Below are 20,306 nucleotides of genomic sequence, written 5' to 3'. Positions count from 1 at the left end.
TACAAAGCACTACAGCATCCAATTAAACCTGACCCGTAACTCTCCGWCTTCGTTCCCGGGCTGCAAGCGAGGCGCTCCAGGCGCCTGCCGCGCGAYGCAGGGCTGCAGGTCGCGGAGCGGGAGACCGAGAGCTCGGCGCTCTCCCGAGGAGCGGCGGCGCGGACAGGGCTCCCGCGGCACGGCCGACGGCCTCGCTCGCCTGGAAGCTGCTTCTCCGAAACCCAGAGGCCRTCTCGACGCCTGAAGCCCTACGAGAGCCCCTCTCTCGGCAGGCGCAGGCRCACTACCCGGGCCAGGTGGGACGAGGTGGGCTTGCACACCACCACCTCCCTTYGGCGTTCCAGCCGCCGCCTGCTTGCCAACACGCCCTCAGCCCACACGACCTATTTTAGGCTTCATTTGGGCTGTAACTCTCCTCCTATGCTTAAGGAGAAAGGTAACCAGCCACCCAAAAGAAAAACACCCAGGAGAAACCAAATAATTAGGAGCACGTGCTTTGGTGCAGAACGTGTAGCAAACACCGCTTCCCCTCCAGCACACAAAAAGGGAACATCTTGGCAAAGTTGGGAACAAGACCCTGTATTTAAAGCAATATTTAATCTAATTCATCTCCCATATAMGTTAAATTTTGCATAGAGARAASTAACCTATATAAAGATTCTRTATTTTTGTTTATAYCCTATCCAGTGTCTTTCTTTGAGCRTATTCAAAAAAGCTGAAAAGAGCAACAAGTCCTCAGGTCACTCTATAAAAGCAAGTGTTTGCTCAGCCACAAAAGTGAGAATCAGACTGCACTATTTCCAAAGCTGGGTTYCCATCTGCATATTATTGATGGCCCAGCGACAAACATTGTCACAACTCTCTCGTTTGAGAGATGCTGCCGTTCCTCCCTCCCTTGTAAAACTGGGCCCGTGGCGTTCTAGAKGATTCAGCATTACAGTAAAAGCAARCTGTCAGATAATTTAATAAACTGTTAAGCCTATGTATCTTGTGCACATATATGTATATTCAAGAAAGAGAAAGTACATTTAAAACAAGTATTTCAATAATAAGTGAGTGTTACAAAATAATATTTTTCCTCCTAAATGCTTGGATAAAGAAACTTCTGCTAGTSTCTGAGTTTGGCTTTCACAGCTACATCACCAAGCAATGTCCTACCCAGTAAAAATATTTCTGCAAAATTTAATAACTACATCTATAGCACCTTGTCTGAGGTTCAAAAGCCTTGGAAATTAAAATACGGCAAGGACAGAATTTAYGACAACTCTGTGAAGTAATGTCTGTGTATACATTCCCTCTTAATATCATGATTAATTTGCTGCTGGGTCTATACTGTAACAAAGTTATTGGTTCTCCCACCAAAACAATGCCCACTCGCCAAAGGCCAGCTCCTGGCCACGTGGCTGCTGGACTGTTCTCTGCCGACCGAGTGATGCTAACCAGAATGAAAATCAATGCTCAGATGTGTTAACAGCTTCAAGCTCTTTGCAACACTCCCTGTAAGCCATAAGCAAATATGATATTGCAAAATGGCTTGTCATCACCCTCTCTCCCTGCCCTTCCCAACACGTATATTCCTCTTGAAGCGATCTTCTCTCTCCAGGAGCACCTTTGAGATACTGAAACCTTACTGCTCTAGTATTTTACTWCCATTCTGTTATAAGAAATAGCAGGGGAAGATGTCCACTCTGGCACACGCAATTCCATTTACAAACCAAAAATTATTTCTAGCTTGTTGGCTTTTCCTATGTTTTATTATTTCAAGGATAACTGATCTCTATAAAGTACGGATCTCCAATTTACAACTACCTGTTCTCAGCACAATCTGCTAAAGTTACACCTAAAGTAACAGAACTTCTACACTGAATGGTATCACGCACAAAATATCACTCAGAGAGAAGAAGTTCACTGAACTGGATGCACACAATTAATCTACCTTTTCAGTAGAAGAATGTCAGTTAAATGGACTTAACTTGGAAGATTTTCCCATTACACATTTGAGAAAGTTAGAGGTGTAAACTGTGTAGTTTTAACTATTCTGAGAGCAAATTAAACCTGTATCATTTCCCAAGATTATTCCACAATCATAAGGACCTTCATTAGTATGTTTTAATATCAAACTCTCCTTAATTTGCTCCTGTTACTATTCCTAATCATACTTTTTTGAAGTTCTAAATAACTTTTTTCAAACCTCAAGCAATATAGACAGCATTCGCATTTGGTCATTGCTTCAATAGTATTTCCAGGCACGTTCATATACAGCAACTGACTTGAACAGGTATTCCAGAATAGCTGCTGTGGGAACAGTGTCAGAATGAAAGTTTGTATAAGCAAGCACATAAATTACTTAGAAATAAAAGGACTTTTGTTTGTATAAGAACTATTTAAGAACAGTTCTTATCAATTTCCCTACATACACAAGAAACAGAATTATTTAATCTTTCAATCTTCTTAGTTCAGCAACTCTTAGTTCTTCTATGAATTTCTTCCAGTTTGCCTAGTATCTTTTTTAGGCTTCTTTGGGAGTGAATGGATTTTCTAAGAGTGATGGAGAACCGTAACTGCATACTGCTTTTGTGAAAAGATCTCTATATGCACTCAAACTTAGCCGGACTTGGGATAGAAAAGATCTCTATATGCATCTACAACAGGCATATATTCACTACGTGTGCTCTTACTTGCAGATCTAGTAGGAGGGAAGAGTAAGACTACTATAAGGCTAAGCCAGTTTCTGAAGAACTGGTGTCCCCTGCAATGCTCCAAAGGAACAGCAAGTGACATCTCAGCTAGGACTGCTGCCTAAACTCATTGAAAGTTCCCACTGATTTTCAATAAGACCCTAATGAGGGGGTCAGAAAGTCGGCAAAAGGAAAGAGGATTTCTCTAAAGGTCACATTCAAATGCTTCTAAACAAATGATTATTTTCAGTGCTGACCTCTCTGGTATCAACTGGAACTTTGCCTGAGAAAATGGTTTCATGACTCTGCCACTGGTTTGTTTGTACAGTGGTACAGGAAATATGTAAATAGATTAAATTTATGACTAAGTGCCAAGCATCTGAGAGCGCTTGTATACCACTTTCTACATAATTCTCTGCTACACAATTATGACTGCCAGAACCTAACTCTAGAGAAGTCAGCACTAAAATCCCTTTTGAAAACAGACACCACCAGCGTCTGATGGGCTTGCCATCATCTCCAAACCATAGCACATGTTCACACATTATCAGTCTTTGCTTGGGATGAAGCTAGTCTGAAATTACAGTAACGCTTAATGGTAGGACGTTTACTTCTCCACAGAGGGCATACTAACTTGAGGTTTCACTTTGAGAGAATTTAATACAGAAAAGACATTATTTTACATAAACAAATTTCTCTTTATATTTGCATCTATACTAGGCCCAGGCAAGCTGTCCTTCTTTGCCAGAGTAGTCAGAGTTTGCCCAGTAAAAGAAAGGATCTGATCCCAGCAGAAAGAAGTATTTTCTAAAATACTTCCTGAAAAAGCAAGACTTACACTACTAATACAGCACAATCATGAATTCTACAGCCACATGGGTAAATCTTAAAATTCAGATCCCTGCTAACTAGAGTCAGGCTCAAACCAAAACCACAAATATGGAGAAAGTCTGAATTCAGGTCAGAATTTTGGAGCTCACGCCCCAGCTCTGCTCTTAACAATGGCTTTTCAGAACTCCTCTAGTATTTGCTTCATGCACAGGAAATGAGTTTAATACAGCTTTGGGGATTAGTTTGTTTAACTGGTCAAACCTTTGATTCAAACACTTTGTAACAACTCAAATACCATCCACAGAAACAGAGACGTATTTTCTGATGGGATGCCTCCCTTGCTCGGGTGGTTATTCACCTCAATCCTTTTTCACTGTACAGCTTACTACACTGTGCGTACTACTGCCTGTGGTACATTTCTTGGCCTTCTCCTGTCCGTAGCATCAAAACGATGAGGATAAGTACACTACTGAAGCACAGAAAATGACAAGGCGGATAAAAAGCGTTACATTCTTGCAGAGGAGTTCTTCATTTCTAGACAATACAAAATGGCTCCTGAGAACGAATGTTCTGCTTAGGCATATTGGGTGCTACAGTCCTAAACTCCACTCTAAGCATGGCAGCAACTGAGAGTTGCCCAGCCCCTGGAGCTGCTTGAGAGATGACCAAATCATTGAGTCGCACTTTTCCTTTCCAGTTTCCCCAATGCCTCCAGGAAGACAGCAAGCAGGGCTTCTGCACTGTCCCCTCCCGGAAATGGTCATGCTCCTGCATGAGGGACTGCTCCACAGCTTCCCAACCACAAACAGAAGTAGCAGATCTGAGGAGAAATTGGTTAAGCTCCCAGAATATATACGGTATGTGCAGGCGGTTAGCCATCAGTATGGCACGCATGGTACAGTTAGTCAGTACGTACTGCACATAATCCCCTTACAGGTCACAGCACGGCACGCTCTGCATGGTGTGCTAACAGAGGGTGCCCAGCGCCCCACACCCAAGTGCACGCCCCGCTACTCAGAGGCCCATCCAGCTTTGTTTCTCCACCACTCCTGAGTTTCTGAACCACATAGCAGCTAAAGGACAAAGCAAGCAGCTCTTAAAAAATGTAAGTATCTAATAGATTAAGTGTTGAGACCTGAAATAACTGGAACTGGGAGGGAAAGAAAGCAACATGGGACAACTGCTGAGGAAGTGCAACGCATTGGCATTAGCTGGACATAAAACTAAACAACAACAAACACCCATATCTAACACACAAACTAATGTACGATTATTCCAGCCRGACTGATCAAATTCCTCAAAACCACAGAACCATTAGACTAAACCCATCCTTTTATTTCAATATTCAGAGCAGTYATCTTTAAATATATAACAATGGGTTTAAAAAATGCCATTAACTCCTCTGCCAGGCAGAATTCTTCTGTCATCTCTTCATATATGCGAGGATGGGGGATGGGGAAGATGTGTTCACWACCATTACACTGCAACAGGACAATAACATTGTCTTCAGCACCATACACTGAACTATGCTCGTTGTTGTTTAAAAGAACACCATTCTCAGCAGAGAGTTGAGTGGCAACAACTAAAAGCTTGGAGTATCCATCACTGACCATCACTCACCCCTTCTGAACATGAAAAGGTGGGTGATACATCATTGCCAAACACCACAAGGCGGAGGGAAGAGGTGTTAATTAACCTGTAAACCTKCTCCACTTTGTGCTCCAAACAGTACAAAGGCCCAGTGGAATAGGAGGCAGAGTTCACCCTCATTATAAGGCTCTCCATTACAGAGCCAGTGCAAACAAAAGGCTACTGCTTTGACTCACCACTCCACTTCAGCTCATTGTAAACATTTTGATATGCATTTCACTCACGTGCAAACTCTGCTGCTCCAAAAAAAAAGAAAAAAAAAAAAAAACACGTTCAAGAGAGGGTAATTTCATTACTCAAGTGAATACCAGAAAAGCTCATGAAAAGCTCATCTCCCCCGCGAAGCTTCAAGTCTAGTTGGTGCATCTGCAGTGACGATCTTCAGCCAATGATGACTTAACAAGTGTTTTTCTTCCCCCTTCGGCAGTTTTTGTGTAGTCCATCTCARTTAGCAACAGTGGAAGTGCACCTTTTCCCTCATACACATGCTAGTCATATACTCGATTCCTAAATTTTTACTACTCTTGCACTGAGTTTACATGTCTTACYGAAAGCAAGGTAGAGCAATAGGCAGGAAGCCTACAAGCATCATCACTTGAACGCATATGTCCTGTAACAGGGGCCTCCAACAAGGAGCTGAGATCCAGCTCAGGTACTACAGGTCTGCCACTTCCACCACCTCCTAACCGAGCAGCAGGTCAAAGGTTTTGTTACCTCTTGTGCATACGAATCCTAGACTCATGTGTTCCCATTACCAAAGGAACTCAACTCTGCCCTTTGCCTTTTTCAAGGAGCAGGATTTTTGTGCCCCTCTGCTCCCAGCTGAMAACCAGCTCTGCTTGCAGCTGGCTTCCTCTGCTCAGGGGCACAGCTCTAGCCCCTCTGGCACCCAGCTCTCCCTCCTCCTTGGCTTTCAGAGARCATTTTCACTCCATCTTAGAGGACTGCGCTTTGCTCATTCCTGTTCACTGGGAGGCAGGCTCATATGAGACTGAAGGTCCAGAAAACCCCATGCTGTGTGCCTTGCATAAAATGTATTTTCTATTATGCTAGAAAAAGGCTTGCATGACATTTTTTAAAAAATATATATCTATGAAATTTTGAAAGTAGGAAAAAACATTATAATATGATAAGGTGCAAAAGAATACAAAACAAAAAAAAAAACAATGAATAGCATACTTAAGAAAAGTGTGTAACAAACTCTTTCATGAATTCTCTTTATACTTTCAACAACATATGTGCACCATTCTGCTGACACAATTGCTGATGCTATTGAAAAAGTCATCCAAGGAGGCTGACTTTAAAATAAAATTTTATAAGGAGAGGAAATTGAGATTTGTAATGGAACATTTCCTTCTACTTAATCACAGCATCATTAGTGTGACAATAAAAAGACCGCTTGGTCTTTTTAACTGCTTCAGTGATAAAGACATAGCATTTTGACACTGACTGCCACAAAGATACCCAGTTAAAAGAAAAATCTTAAAATGGCAGTCGCTTAAAAAAAAAAAAAAAACACAGAAATAACGCCAACTAACATAAGAGATTCCTGTAGTAATTCTGTGTTTCTAATATTGCTATTAATTTTTAATACTACCATCAGATTCCATTGACTCAAATCACTGAGGAATTCTTAAGTATTTGCAATCATCTGTCAAACAAGGAGGCGTTTCAGCTCTTTGCCCTTAGAATCATGAGGTATAAACTTTCAACTTCCATACAGAAGATATTTTTAAGATGAAGAGCGCATTTCCCAGAATAATGATGCTCTAATACCAAACAGCAGCTCAGTTATTTTGTGTTAAGAAACCAAAGCCCTTCTTACACAATTTCAAAGCGGCAGCTGTGACTTTGAAACCAGGAATTCATCCCGGCCACCTGCTTTAAAACTAGCCAAAATAAACGTGGCGGGATGGCAGGAGAGCCCAGGTCGTTTGCTGATACGGCTTTAGAGCCTGGAGATCACCAGCTTCTCCGGGCTCTTGGCTGGTCGAGGACTTTGGGCTCAAGCTGCATCTGAAAGCTGGATTAATAATTAAGCGCGAGGCTGTGGTGTCCTTGCCTGGGGAGCGAAGCTTCCCGGCACGGCGGAGCTGTCCTGCTCACGCAGCGCCACTCGCAGTCCGGCGGCCTATGCTGAGCGCAGACCCTCCTGCTCAGCCATCTGCCATACGCAAAGGACCGTGCTCTGGTTTGTAAGGTACTGATTGCCTTCTTTGATTAAGGGTCTTTTTAAAAATAAATAAATAAATAAATTCCAAACCAACATGCATAGTAGTAATAACAATAAACTAAAAATCAATGACTTTAAAAATTGAGRCTGCTCATTGTCACTGGTCTGCTTGGTCTAGTTTTAATGAACGCACCAGCATTTCCAAAACCAGCGTCCAGCAGCGTAGCTTACCAAGCGGCACTTCAGACCTCCCGGATTCACAGCCACTGCTGGCGCCACGCAGGCCACCCCCGGAGATGCTGCAGAGCCTGGCACTGCTCTCACGGAGCCAATGGACTCACCAGGAAAAGGATCTGGCCCCAAGTTYGTAGAGGCTGAGTTGCTTCTAATTCTCAGCTCCAAAAAGAAAGTAAATTTTTTACACTAACTTGAAAGCAATCCCCTTCAGAAACCATACTGCAAAGTACCACGTAGGGGTGGGGGGGAAATAAAACTTAAAATGAACAAACTGCTTCCTAAAAGTCTACCTGAATATAGTGTTGCTAAGAAAGGAAAGGAAAAAAAAGCAGTGAGGTCAGCGCTAAGTGTTCCTGGCTCTGCCCGGTTTCCCCTGCTGCGGGCTCCGCGCCCCTCGCGCGCCCCGCGCAGGGGCAGGCCCCGGGCAAGGGCACCTCCTGCAACGCCAGCGCTGCCGAGCTGGACGCACGCTCCGCTCCCCCGGGCGAGCGGGGCACCCACACCTTCACCGAAACACCTAAAAAGCTGCTGTTTATTCCTTGGATTTTTTTTCCCCTTTTTCTCCCTATAAATTACTCTTCCTTTTGATGTGTATTCTTGTTTAAAAAAAAAAAAAAAATACACACATCAGGTTAAGATGAAAACTGCCCACACGCCAAGTTTGTGTTTACAAGCTTAAGAGCAAGTTTCATTTGAACACAGGTCAACGCTGCTTTAAGAAAACATCACATACCAGGGAGGAAAAAAAAAAAAAAGAAAGAAAGAAAGAAATCACACATGGCAGAACACATCACGAGCAGAGAGGGATTGTGGACTCAGTCTGCGAGGCACCGAGCCAGCCTGAGAAGCCCTTTGAAGTTAGAAAAACATCCTCTGGTCAGAGCACATTTGTGAAACCGTGGGACAGGCGCTTCAAACAACATTCGCCGGGCGATCACCTGCGGCGCGCCGGTGGAGCGGCGCCCGGGCAGCCCCGCGGCACAAGCCCGCCGGCCGCGGCCGCGCGCTCCCGCGTCTCTCCCACCCGCGGCACGCCGCCCAGCGAAGCGGCCGCCGGCCTGGCTCGCTTCGCCCCGGGCCAGGCACGTCCCCCGGCTCCAGGAGGAACGCTCGGGTGAACCCCGCTGGAAACGGGACGCGGTAACAGGAGGAAGAACCCGCGCTTCGCCTGGGCAAAGGACGCCGAAGGGAGGGCCGCTGCGAACCAGCGTGCGTTAACGCCCGCGAAGGATGCGGCTGCTGCGTCCTTATCTCCTTGGGAAGCAGGATTTTAGCTGTGGATGACTAAGTCCAGGTAACACCTTTGGTCTCTGCTTGCAGACAGACAAACGTCCGCAGACGGCAGGCTCAGCCGCGTTCGCTCCCTGCGGGCGCTGCTGCGTACTGACCTCAGGACACCGAACACCACGCGTGGAAGGACCAGGGGGAGAAAGCCTCCCCCGCAGCCGAAGATTAGGAGACCCTTGGACCGTGCCGGAGGGCAGGACGCGAGGAAGCTCGGACCACTGCTGCAGAGCCACAACGCCAGCACCCGGGCTTCCTGCTGCTCCCAGGAGACACGACCTAGCGYCTGCTCCTCATTTACTGGCAAGTCTAGGGGGGTTATCACTGCGCTGCCTTCAGCCCCATCATTCCCGGATGGCAAAATTCGGAGGCGGCCACAAATTACGGATAAGTTTAAACAGCACGTCACGTGCTCATTGACTAAGCAGCGGCACCATCTGCACACTAAAGTTATCCCCACCCCTGCGCAACTTAAACTCACCTTACTTTTGACTTCTGCCACACAGCTCAATTTCATTCAAGTTTTTGAAGTTACATTTAAACAATACAAAAAAAAAATCAAGCTAATAGCTAGAATGGCACATCTGGGAGAGAGCAGCATGTTAAGGCTGATGAACAAATTCCAGCGAAAACTCCTATGTGGCATCAATGAWWACAATGTGGCATCAATGAATACAATGTTGTCCCCTCAACTGGTGTCTTTTCTTTTTTTCTGTTATCTGCCACCATGTTTTAACCCAGGAGTGACTGCTTTTCAACAAAAAGCCCAGTACAATAGCTTAGACAGTGACAGATCTCATTTACTTCTTCATGAAAAAAAACTCTTCAAACAATGAAAACCACACGGTACCTTAATAAGCTCCACGCAATGCTGCAGGAATAGCCTTCCTCAAAACACGCTTCTTTAACTTTTAACTTTTTTCATCTGCAAAATTACATTCTCATCTATAATTAGCAACATAAGTGGCAATAAATTGTGAAAACTTTTATGAAGCTGTCTAAAAAAAACGATCACACAAATTGCCTCTGCAGAGGAAAATACATTACCATTACACTATCAACGTAGCTTCCAGACAAAGAGACGATTAGTCTCGCCATTTGAGCCTTCCTCCTCTTCCTCTGATGCAGCAAATAACCTGATACAAAACCTCTGAAAGCAATGAGAGGTTCCCCCTCCATTGCAGCAGGGCTTTGGAATCCTAACTTAAATGTCCAGAAAAATATTGCAGAATTTTTCAAGATGATATAAAAGTTAATTGCCCAAGTGCACCAACTTAGTTAAAAATATACTTCTTGAAGTAGTTTGTTTATATAGTAGTTTATCCCGAAAAGCTTCTTTTACACATGCATGCACACCAGGAACAAGACCTTGCACATTAGCTTTACCTACACGCAAATGCTTTAACTGAGATAACCTGTGAGGTTTACCCTCAAAATAAAATTAAATATTCAGCACGGCTAAATGAGGCACAGTTTTTCCATGGGAAAATATCAAAGCATTATTTATTTTTCTGTAAGTACTTGTTTTGAAAAGCCCTTCCTCCCCACCTGGGCTTCGGCTAAAAGCCACAATCTACATTTAAACAGTGCGTATGCTTTAGAAAACTATCAACCATCTTTTTCTAAAGCAGAAGCATATGAAATTATTTGATCCACTTTTCATATAGAAAGTCTAAGGCTGACCATAAAGAAATAGGCAGGCTCCCAGTATAAACTTACCAGGATTACATCAAAGGCCTTCCTCTAGGATCAGACGATTGATTTCTTCAATGCTTTTTAGAATTTCTTCCAGGACATTTTGGGTTATTGCCTTAGACCTTGCTCAGCTGGAATGACAGATATTCTGTTTGCTGGACTATGATGTTCTCTCTTTATAGGGGAATGAGTGTCTGTAGCTTATACACACGTACGCTATGTGAACACAGAGAGACTTGGAAAGTTCACAAGCAAAATTATTATTTATTGTTTCMAAAAGAGAGTGGTTTATTACAGAAACACTGATACAGGCTCAACCACAGCATCTTATGCAATACAGAGACTGCTTGTTATTCTGCGAGCTCAGGACTGGGGCAGTCTGTGCTCGGAGAAAATTCCTGCTCCCCCAAACAGGCATTTTTCTTTATATGGCACTTAAAGCATAAGACTTAGTTTTACAGCTGCTTTACCTAACTCTTTTGAAATTAACCTTTCTAGAATTATAAAAGGCTTTTAAGACAGGACACCAGGAAGCGCCTTAGTCCTTGCCTACCACTAGGAAATCGTTGGGGAATCAGATAGCAAATTCTCTCCGAGGACAGTGCAACATGCTATCCACCATCCTCCTTCCTCCCCCAGTACAAACCCATCACCTCTGTACCACTCATCAGTCACATCAGAGTAGGGATCAAAAGAGCCGAGGCTGCTCCCAAATCCCATTTCTCCTGCAAGACAGCACTTTGTTCTGTCACTTCCCTACTGAGTCTATCCCCTTATTTTATGCCTCACAGCATGTGTGGCTGCACCCCAAGATCAAACACCCATGCATGATTTTCTTTCACAGATCTTGAATCACAGTGTTACACTTTAATAGGAACCTCAATATACTTAATCCCTTTAAAGCTGCCACAGTAATGCTCCCAAATGCATTAAATTCCACCCTAGTCACAAAACACAAAGTATTTCTCCGGATGGACAGTGCACAGACTGTTCTGACCACATACCGATCCATCTACGAGCTAAAGTTACATAGGCTGCATACAGTTGTTAGCTTGAAGCCCAAGGTTACGCGGCTGAAAAATTCAGGCATTTTACAAGTTCTCTGCCATAAATTTTGCTCAGAACATAACTGCTCTCCTCCCATGTTTTAAAGAAGGATCTCTCGTTCTCAAGGAATTCTCACTGCAAGTGATACAGGGGCCAGCGCAACCGAGCATGCATTTAAATGCAGATTCCATTACAACCAAAAATGAGGTTAGTAGTCTAGCAAATGCAGAGGTGCAGTGCCAGGGCAGATGAGCGGCACACATTCACAGTGATCTGTGAATGATGGCTCTCCTCCCTCCAACCCCTTGCTTTCAACATATCTGCAGTATTTTTGGTATCTTTCTATTAACGAAGACAGTCAAATCTCATGCTTCAAGACTTGAGGTCATGGGCATGAATCAGAAAGGGACAACATTTTCCCAAATTTTCAGGACAGAAATGGCACTTTTGGAGACATCTTTTCACAATCTGCTGTATGAGTTTTGGACTTCCACTGCATTCAGMCTGACTGCAACTGGAGAAGGAAACTGGGAGAAAATGATCTAACCCTATCAGGGCTTTGAGAAAGAGCAGAAAACCTGCTTGCCTGATGAGTCTTGCTCACAGCAATTTCAGATTTAAGAAGTAACTTTTTCTCATGTCTGTTTGGCAGGGCCCTTGGCTTGAATCGGGATGGGGGGARGTGTTCCCTTATGCCTGCCAAGTGCAGTCTGGTAGGACCTTTCAGGTATGTTTCTACTAATCTCTTTTTAGTCACTGAGATCTAAGGCGAGGATAACATTTCAGTCTCTCCTGGCCACAGTCTAGTTGTCTGAGGAGCAAAAGGATTTAATCTACCAAAAGTCTTATAGCTTAAAATAACAGGATCATTTATTGCCCTATAATATGCAATAGGCCACAGCACAGGAAGAAAAATCAGTGGTACTCAACTTTACCTCCCAACAAGACACTGTATCATTTCCTTCCTTAAATGATTAGATTCTGTAGGACTAAAACATAAGGCTCTCTCACAAACGATGGGCACATGTCATGTGTACGCTTCTCACATGACCTAGGTATTAAGGAATCCAGCTGGACACTTTCTRGCAGACATAAGCCTGCCTGAATGTCAAGTCACACAACAAGCCAATGGACCTGTCCTTATTAACCAGYGGACATGACCAGCATTAACCAATTGATGATAGCAGTGTGTTTGCAAGAAATCATACAGTATTTTCCAACTTGAGAAAGGACATCTCATACCCTCAAAAGTGTCATTTCTATTCTGCAAGTGCCAAGAGGGGAAAAAAAAAAAAGAGTGCAGTATCTGTGATACAAATAAAATTAGCAGTTTACAAAGGGCAGAGACACTGTACAGCTGTACCCCTTGCAAAGGGACCGGGACAGCAGTAGTTGAACCATCCCAGGTTGTTTCCCCCCTCTCTTCAATTACGCAGTAGTAAAAGTATCTGCACCAGCACAGCCCTTTCACCACAGCTAACACCAYTGGCATCCCACCACTGCAAGACAAACGTCATGAGATATTCCAATACAAACACACTTTGCTGGCTCAGAAATCAGACACAATGAAGATTTTGCATTTGGAACTTAGTTAATAATTCTTGAATGGAATACAGTCCAACTCAATCTCCCATAGCTGTAGTTACTCTGTAGGAATAAATACGAGCTTAGTTTTGCTGCCAACATTGGCAGATACAACTAAATAAACATACAGGAAAAGTCTATTTGACCATTTCTTCACATAAGATTTTTCAAATAAAAATGACACCTTATTTTGCAGTAAAAGGTATTTATAGCTGTCACAGTCTGAAGACCCCTGATTTTTCAGGAAAGCCAGTATACTTAATATAAACYAGAAAAGCAATTAATTACCAAAAATTACTCCAAGTATTTTCTACATTTCAACATCTATCATTTAATTCTCAGCTAGGTTTTGATGCTAACATTCATGAAGCATAACTCATCCATAATATTTTCTATAAAGGCCAACAGCTGCAACAAGCGGAGAAATGTTTCATTTTGATTTAAATATCATCATTGAACAATTATTTCTCAGCTTTGGAAAAACTAACTCTTACAAAGTTTCAGTATTCAAGAGACTTTTCTTTCCTCTGTTCCTAACGCAATTCAAAAGAAACCGTAAAAGTCAACTAAGATCATCTTCTGAAGGGTGCCTACAAATATCCACTTACTAAGCTCCTCCTGAGTCTTATTATAGATCTCACAAAAACCTACAGAGGAACCTTCTGTTAATGAATTCTACTCTGAAGAACATTCCCATATGTCGAGAATCATGTGCAACAAATTTCCCACTCTTGTTATAAGCAAAGTTTAGTGTAAAGCCTGCACTAAATTATTTGCATTTAAAGTCATTAAAGAATAAAAACACACATTAAAGAATGTAACATTATAGAATATAACATGGTACTTTTCATCCTAATTTACAGGAGAAGAAAATGTACTCTGTATCCAAAGCCTTCTCATTCAGAAGAATTAAGGTTGAACTAAGCCATAAGGAACTATTCAGTAGCCCAAGAGACATAGCTTTCTCACGTCACTTAGAGGAGGACTTCACTTAGCTACTAGCCAGAATATGCTTCCTTCTTACAAACATCAACCTAAGTAATCCATTCTAGAGCGAGTAGGAGAAAGAGGGTTGTTACAGATTTAAAAAGTTGCTTTAATTAGATTGTTTGCAGAAACTTCATGGGCCATTCAGCTTTCTAGTCAACTTCCCAAATTAAGTATGCACCACATTAAACCTGAAATATCTCTAAAACAAGACCAGATGAAATACAGATTRTCTTCCACCCACCTCCTCCATATGGCTCAAGTGAAGTCAACTTTTAATTTCGTAACACAAAATATTTAATTTATGCTTTTCTTCATATGTCAATTTAACCTCCAGCACATAGCTTTGAAACCATGTAAGGATGTCTAACACTTTCCATATGGCAACTGAATTGTGGCTTTTAATTGCACCAACTGGTATCATTCAAGGATAATTCCCTTGGAATCCAGCTTGCTACTATAGTATTGGCCAATTCACTAATCTCATCACCATGGCACTAATACGTGCAGAGACTCTTTGAGTGTTAATATTCATATTGTAATTTTCCAAAACCATAGCTGTCAAGATGTACCATGTGCACTACTAATTAAATTATCTTGGTTTGTTGGCACCAAATTTCAACAGTACRTAAGACTTTGCTTCTCTCTCAATACAAAGTTTCACATTTTAAATACCGTAAACATACATTTTATACATAAAAATATTTTTTCAGTCAAACCAATATCTAGCACTGCTGAGTCTGTTGTTTCTTTTAATCCTCAGAGTCAATACAATTAATTAGCTATACAATACCTACATTAATGTACTCRAAAACACTTGAGTTTAAAAGATCCCTTAAAATAGTCCCACAAGACCCAAGGAAATTTTAAATGATCTCATCACCGTATTTAAAAGAAGACAGTCTGTCCAGTGTCACTCTACCCATGAAATGACCCTGAAGTAGCATTACAATTAAATCTTCTACTTAACAGCCTTCAAGACATAGTGGATACAGATCACTAAAGTCTCTTTTTTGTATTTTATTATTTGCATTTTGGATGCAAAAATCTACACAACTATGTCCTTCATGCAGCTACATGCTTTCACATGCATACATGCACGCACATCCACACACTGTTTAAGAGTGGRGGGTTGGGAAAGGTCTTTGGGGAGGAGGGTTTTTTGGTTTTGTTCTTATTTATTAAGAAGGACCCTGCTGGAGGGGCAGCGAAGCTGACACCGGCGCACTCTGCTCTCAGCCACGCAAGGAATGCCCATTAATGTCACTGGCAGTTACAGGCACAGAACAAATGGAGAACAAGCCCCACCTCAGAAGCAAGGATGTGCCTCAGCATTTTACACTAGATTATTCCCAGACCAGACACGGAACTCTTAATTAACATCAGTTGCGGTTGAAGAGAAGGATCAACAGCACCAAATGGCCCTTACAATAAATCTGGAAAGCTAAAGTCTTTCCTCTTCTTCCTAAAATGATAACTTCCAACTGGGTTCAGTGTGAACTGGTCAAAAATTAATTAAAAACAACAGATTTTTTCCAATCTCAAACTCTGATCTCAATAAGACATGCAAGCAAGAAACTAGTAAAATTTCTTATGCCTTTGAAGATAAAAGTAAATTGAACTAAGCAAACATCATATTTAAAAATTTTCCCCTCTAGCACAAAACCACCTCTCAGTTAAATAAATAAATAAATACAGACATATATATTTGCAAACAACACTGATCTGCAGAAATGGTTTGCAAAAGTAAACACACTGAATAAATTAAAAGTTGCTCAAGATAATCCACATAGTGTCACACAACCTGTCTTTTTCTCCAGCTGCAAGTTCACCCATCCATAAAGTAGCAAAAGAAATATATTGCTCTCGGTCTAATGGATTTACAGCCTCAGTGGTTTCAACTTGCTTTGAAAATAGAAGATAACTGAGGACCTCACACCTTTCACAGATGCCACAAAACCCCCTTTTTCTTTCGTTYTGCCCTGCAGAAGGGGCAGGCTGCAGCTCGCCCTCCGCCCCACCACAACTAGAACGCTTGGGGCAGAGCAGCCCCTGCTGGGCGGGTGCCCCTGCCTTAAGGGGAGCCCAGCTCGCAGCCCCGGACCAAAAGGCTGCTCACACACCTGCAGCGTGTTCAGATAAACTCCCCTTACCCTTCTTCTTGCCCTCACCCAACAGCATTTGGCAGTCACTGGGCAGTAACTGGGCCCCCAGGACCTGCTGGGGTCACCAGCTGAGGGAAGTCCACTCTGACCAAGACACTCTCAGCACAGCAATTCAGGAAGAGAAGAGCTGTCGCTTACTTGAGCCCTTGAGGGTCTCACATAAAGGCTTCCCTCTGCTCCACACGTATTTTTTGAGAGTTATCCATGTAAATTCACTCTTATTTCAGAGTGCACAGACTAAATGTTAACTTTTCCTATGTTAGTCATTCATTCCTATTTCTTGAAAGCAGCTATCCCTCTGTACTCCAGCATCATCTTCCCTGGAAGACAAAGTGAGGCCAAACATTTCAGTGTTTCAGTGTTGTGGAGGAAAATAGCCTTCTAGCTCCAACCAGCACAGAATTTTTGGCTTTTATAGAGCAATATAAGTCAAACTTAACTATCACTTGCAAGTTCTAATCAAAATGATACACATCTTCAAAGTTTCAGACTTGGAAGCAACTGAGTGCTCTCCTCTCCCATCAAAAGGTCACTGGAAGTACACCAGATTTCATAGAGAAAGGCCCTAAATACTAATGAAACCACCATCAACAAAACTCTAGTTAAGGATTCCTACGAGGAAAATTACTTCTAGCACCATTTTTTTTTAAACTCACTGGATGTTTCTCTGAATCCAAATACCATTTTCATCAGTGTTTGATCTAAGTATGTCTGCCATAAATCACAGATGCAGCAATTAAGATCTATTTCAGGAAAAAAATGTTTTAATGAGAAACCAAACTTTCAATCATGGCAGAATAAAACTGTACCACTCCATAGAGCCTTGTAAGCTAATTGAATAGTTCAACTGGAATTTTAAAACAGTAAGGGGAATAGCCCTTGGTTGACTCAAGTGCAACAATACTTCACTGTCTGGGAACACCCAGCTGTCCCACTCAATTGCGTGCGATTGACCATTAGAAGTAAGTGACCAGTATGATGATTCTACATCTTCAGGTGAATTAAGAACTAGAATCTTAAGCTACAATTCACTGTGCATCTTGGTACAATTACACAAGAGATCAAAGAGAAATCTTAAAAAGGAAACAGTCTTGCAACCTCAGTTATGGAGTCAACAGTTGTGACTCCAAAATCCTTGTCATATGTGTATATATGACACATCTGTTTCCAATGTAGGATTAGAGATGTATCCTTCCACATTACTAAAAGTTCATATTTTAAAGGAACTGTAATGTAGCTGTCACAGCTTTCCTGTGATAAGATGACAAATAAATTAAAACACTTAGCAGACCATATATGCAAGCAGATACAACCAGCTGGATTAGGCAATAAGTTGTCAATATTTCCAAACATTCTGGAACATCTGTATCAGGATGACAGCAAAAAGCCCCATGGGAACACTGCATTCAAGCACACTTAAACCTATTTACAGTTTTATAATGCAGTAAAAAGTATGGGCTAATTTTTAGCTAATAGCTCACTAATTGCTGAGCTTTCATGGGGAGGACACCTTGAATCAGAAAAGAAACACTTAGTTCCACTGTCATTCTAGCTGTGCAGATGGCCTGGAATTGAAGAGTTTTGTGAATAGCAAAATACCTTTGTTTTTTTGTTTTCTGCAGATAGCAAACTATCTCTGAAGAATAAAATACGTTTCACAAAGCCAAGTCACTGTTTGTGACTTTTAACTGTTGTATTTTAAACCTATGTTTTTACCCCTGTTTAATTTGGCGAGTTTAGCTTTCTTTCCTAGAGAAATATATATGTGAAAAGTAGAACACATATCTGAGAAGCTTGACTCACAAAAATGGGGATGATGAAAAAGAACTAAAAGCAGACTTTTTGTTCTTCACATCTGTAACATATATATATGTGCCATTTTTTATGGCAGTTTCTCTTTTGACACATTTTATTCTAACAGAACACAATAAAAATCACTTAAACCAACAATATTTGCAAGTACTTGAACATGCAGCAAAGTGAATATGCTCATCAAACACTTGCAATACCTTACCTCCCTCTTTCACCTTACTTCCAGTGACTCCCATACATTTATTCTCCTCTATATACAGCACTAATTGAACCTAAAGGGTCATCACTAGCTTCTTCCATTCTACATAACTTTCGTGCACTTCAAGACCCCACCTAAGAAGAAGTATGTCTCTGAAAAACCTTCTTCTCGACTCTCAAGCTTATCTTTCCTCCTTCTCCCGGGACAGTCTACTGACAGTAAGGTGACAAGCTGCGGAGCTGCCAGGCGGTGGTGGCACCGCTCTGCCCGTGCTCTCAGCCCCTCACCGCTGCTCGGGAAGCAGATTCCCATCTCCCCGTCTCTCAGGTTACTTTTCCACTGATCCAGATCTAAGGGCTTGATCCAAAACTCACTCAAGGCAATGGGAGTCTTTCAGTAAACATCTATAAGCCCTGGATAGTACCCTGCAACACCATGAGGACCATGTCGGAGAACAGCTCAGTTTGTTTATCTCCCGTCATGCCTTTTTGTTTAAAGAGACAACMTGAGAAAGCAGCAGCAGCAAGGCAGCTCGCACGTTTCCGCCAGCCAGCCGTACGCGGGAGACCCGGCGGAGGGAGAAGGCGGGGCGGGGAACGACCAGCGGGCGCTAACAGCCAGGACAAGTGACATGTGCAGTAACTTAGGCAGCAGATCAGCCGTGCATTAATAACGAAGAGCAAATACACGAGGCTACACTCTTTGAGGACCTCTCCTTCCCCGAATCCCCGCGCCGAAGCGTCCCAAACGCGCGCGGCCGCCGGGCGCAGGGCGCGGGATGCTGGCGGCCTCCCAGCGGCGGGCCGCTCGCTCCCGCGCCCGCGCCGCCCCGCGCCGCGCCCCCTCCGCTCCTCCGCCCCCGGCGCCAGCCCCAACTTTGCTCTGCGGCTCCCAACTTCAGCAAAGCGCCGCACGCAACCGCCCACGGGGCGGCACGGACGAGCCTTGCTTTGCCGCCGCCGCCCCGGTCCCTGGGAGGGAGRGAGGGATGCAGGGGCGCTGCGGGGTCCCCGGCTGGGGGGCGCGGAGGGGCGGCGGGGCGCGGACCTACCCTGGCGCTGGAGAGCCTGCAAGCGGCGCGCTGCGGGCAGCCGTGCGGGAGCCCCGAGCTGCCGCCGCCGCCGGAGGGTTTCTGCTTCACCATCCAGTCCTCGAGGCCTCTGCGAGCCAGAGAGGCGCTCACGGCGAAGCTGTCACCTAGGGGCACAGGAGACAAGGCAGAGCTGAGCGGCGCGCCGAGCCCGCTGCCCGCGCAGCGCCGCGGCGCCGGGGAAGGCGCGGGGGAGCCGGCCCTACCTTCTGGGCTTTCCCGGGGCTTACAGACGGCAGCTGGGCAGGTCCAGGGGAAAGGGTGTGCGAGGGGAAATAATAAAGGAAGAGCGTTAGACACCCGCACGAAATCACAGCAACAAACCAAGTACAATCMGAGGAAGGGGAAAGGGCTGAGGAGTAGCAAGTGAAAGGAACTAACCATGTTTCGAGTGAAGTTTCCCCATTTCTCTGCATTGATCTGCAATTACGATTCATTGGACTGTTTTCAGTAGGGTCGGGTGCTCCTGTTGTTATTTTTGTAGATAGATAAAATCCCAGCGTGTTTAGAAATCCATGTGCTCCGCTTCTCCCTGCCGAAGCACAAGCGACACGAGCTCGGAGCTGCCCTCCCGCCGCACGGCACGGCACCGCACGGCACGGCACGGCACGGCACGGCAGCGCTCCGCTCCGCTCCGCGCCGCACAGCCCAGCCCAGCGCGGCGGCCCGCTCCGCTCCGCGCCGCGCCGCTCCAGCCCGCCGCCTCTCGCCTCTCTCCCAAAGACAGAGGCGGTTACAAAAGACCTTACTTCACCCACCGGGGAACATGATTGACACCTCATTGAGATTAGACCACTTGCAGGCAGCCTCCGCCTTCCCATTGGGCCGCGGCGGCACATGAAAGGGGCGAGCGAGCCTTTTGGAGGCTCAAAAA

The 20,306-nt window shown here is 43.9% G+C and overlaps 1 protein-coding gene across 2 annotated transcripts in view; it reads right to left on the bottom strand.

The window, feature by feature from the left end:
* NKD1 (NKD inhibitor of Wnt signaling pathway 1) overlaps positions 1-20,175 on the bottom strand; it is a 104,959-nt gene extending 84,784 nt beyond the window's left edge. For both annotated transcript variants that reach the window (XM_085303839.1, XM_085303840.1), the window contains exons 1-3: positions 19,814-20,175; positions 19,639-19,671; positions 19,394-19,539 (exon numbers count right to left, since the gene is read on the bottom strand). In XM_085303839.1, the coding sequence (XP_085159965.1) occupies positions 19,394-19,539; positions 19,639-19,671; positions 19,814-19,838 (204 nt within the window). In that variant the 5' untranslated portion in view covers positions 19,839-20,175. The remainder of the gene's footprint in view (positions 1-19,393; positions 19,540-19,638; positions 19,672-19,813) is intronic.
* Between the last annotated feature and the right edge of the window lie 131 nt (positions 20,176-20,306).

Source organism: Rhea americana, unplaced genomic scaffold (assembly GCF_003343005.1).
Source record: "Rhea americana isolate MKP2758 unplaced genomic scaffold, rheAme1 scaffold_20, whole genome shotgun sequence".
Classification (NCBI taxonomy): domain Eukaryota; kingdom Metazoa; phylum Chordata; class Aves; order Rheiformes; family Rheidae; genus Rhea; species Rhea americana.
The sequence above is the reverse complement of the archived record's forward strand: the minus strand, read 5'-3'. Positions and strand labels throughout refer to the sequence as shown.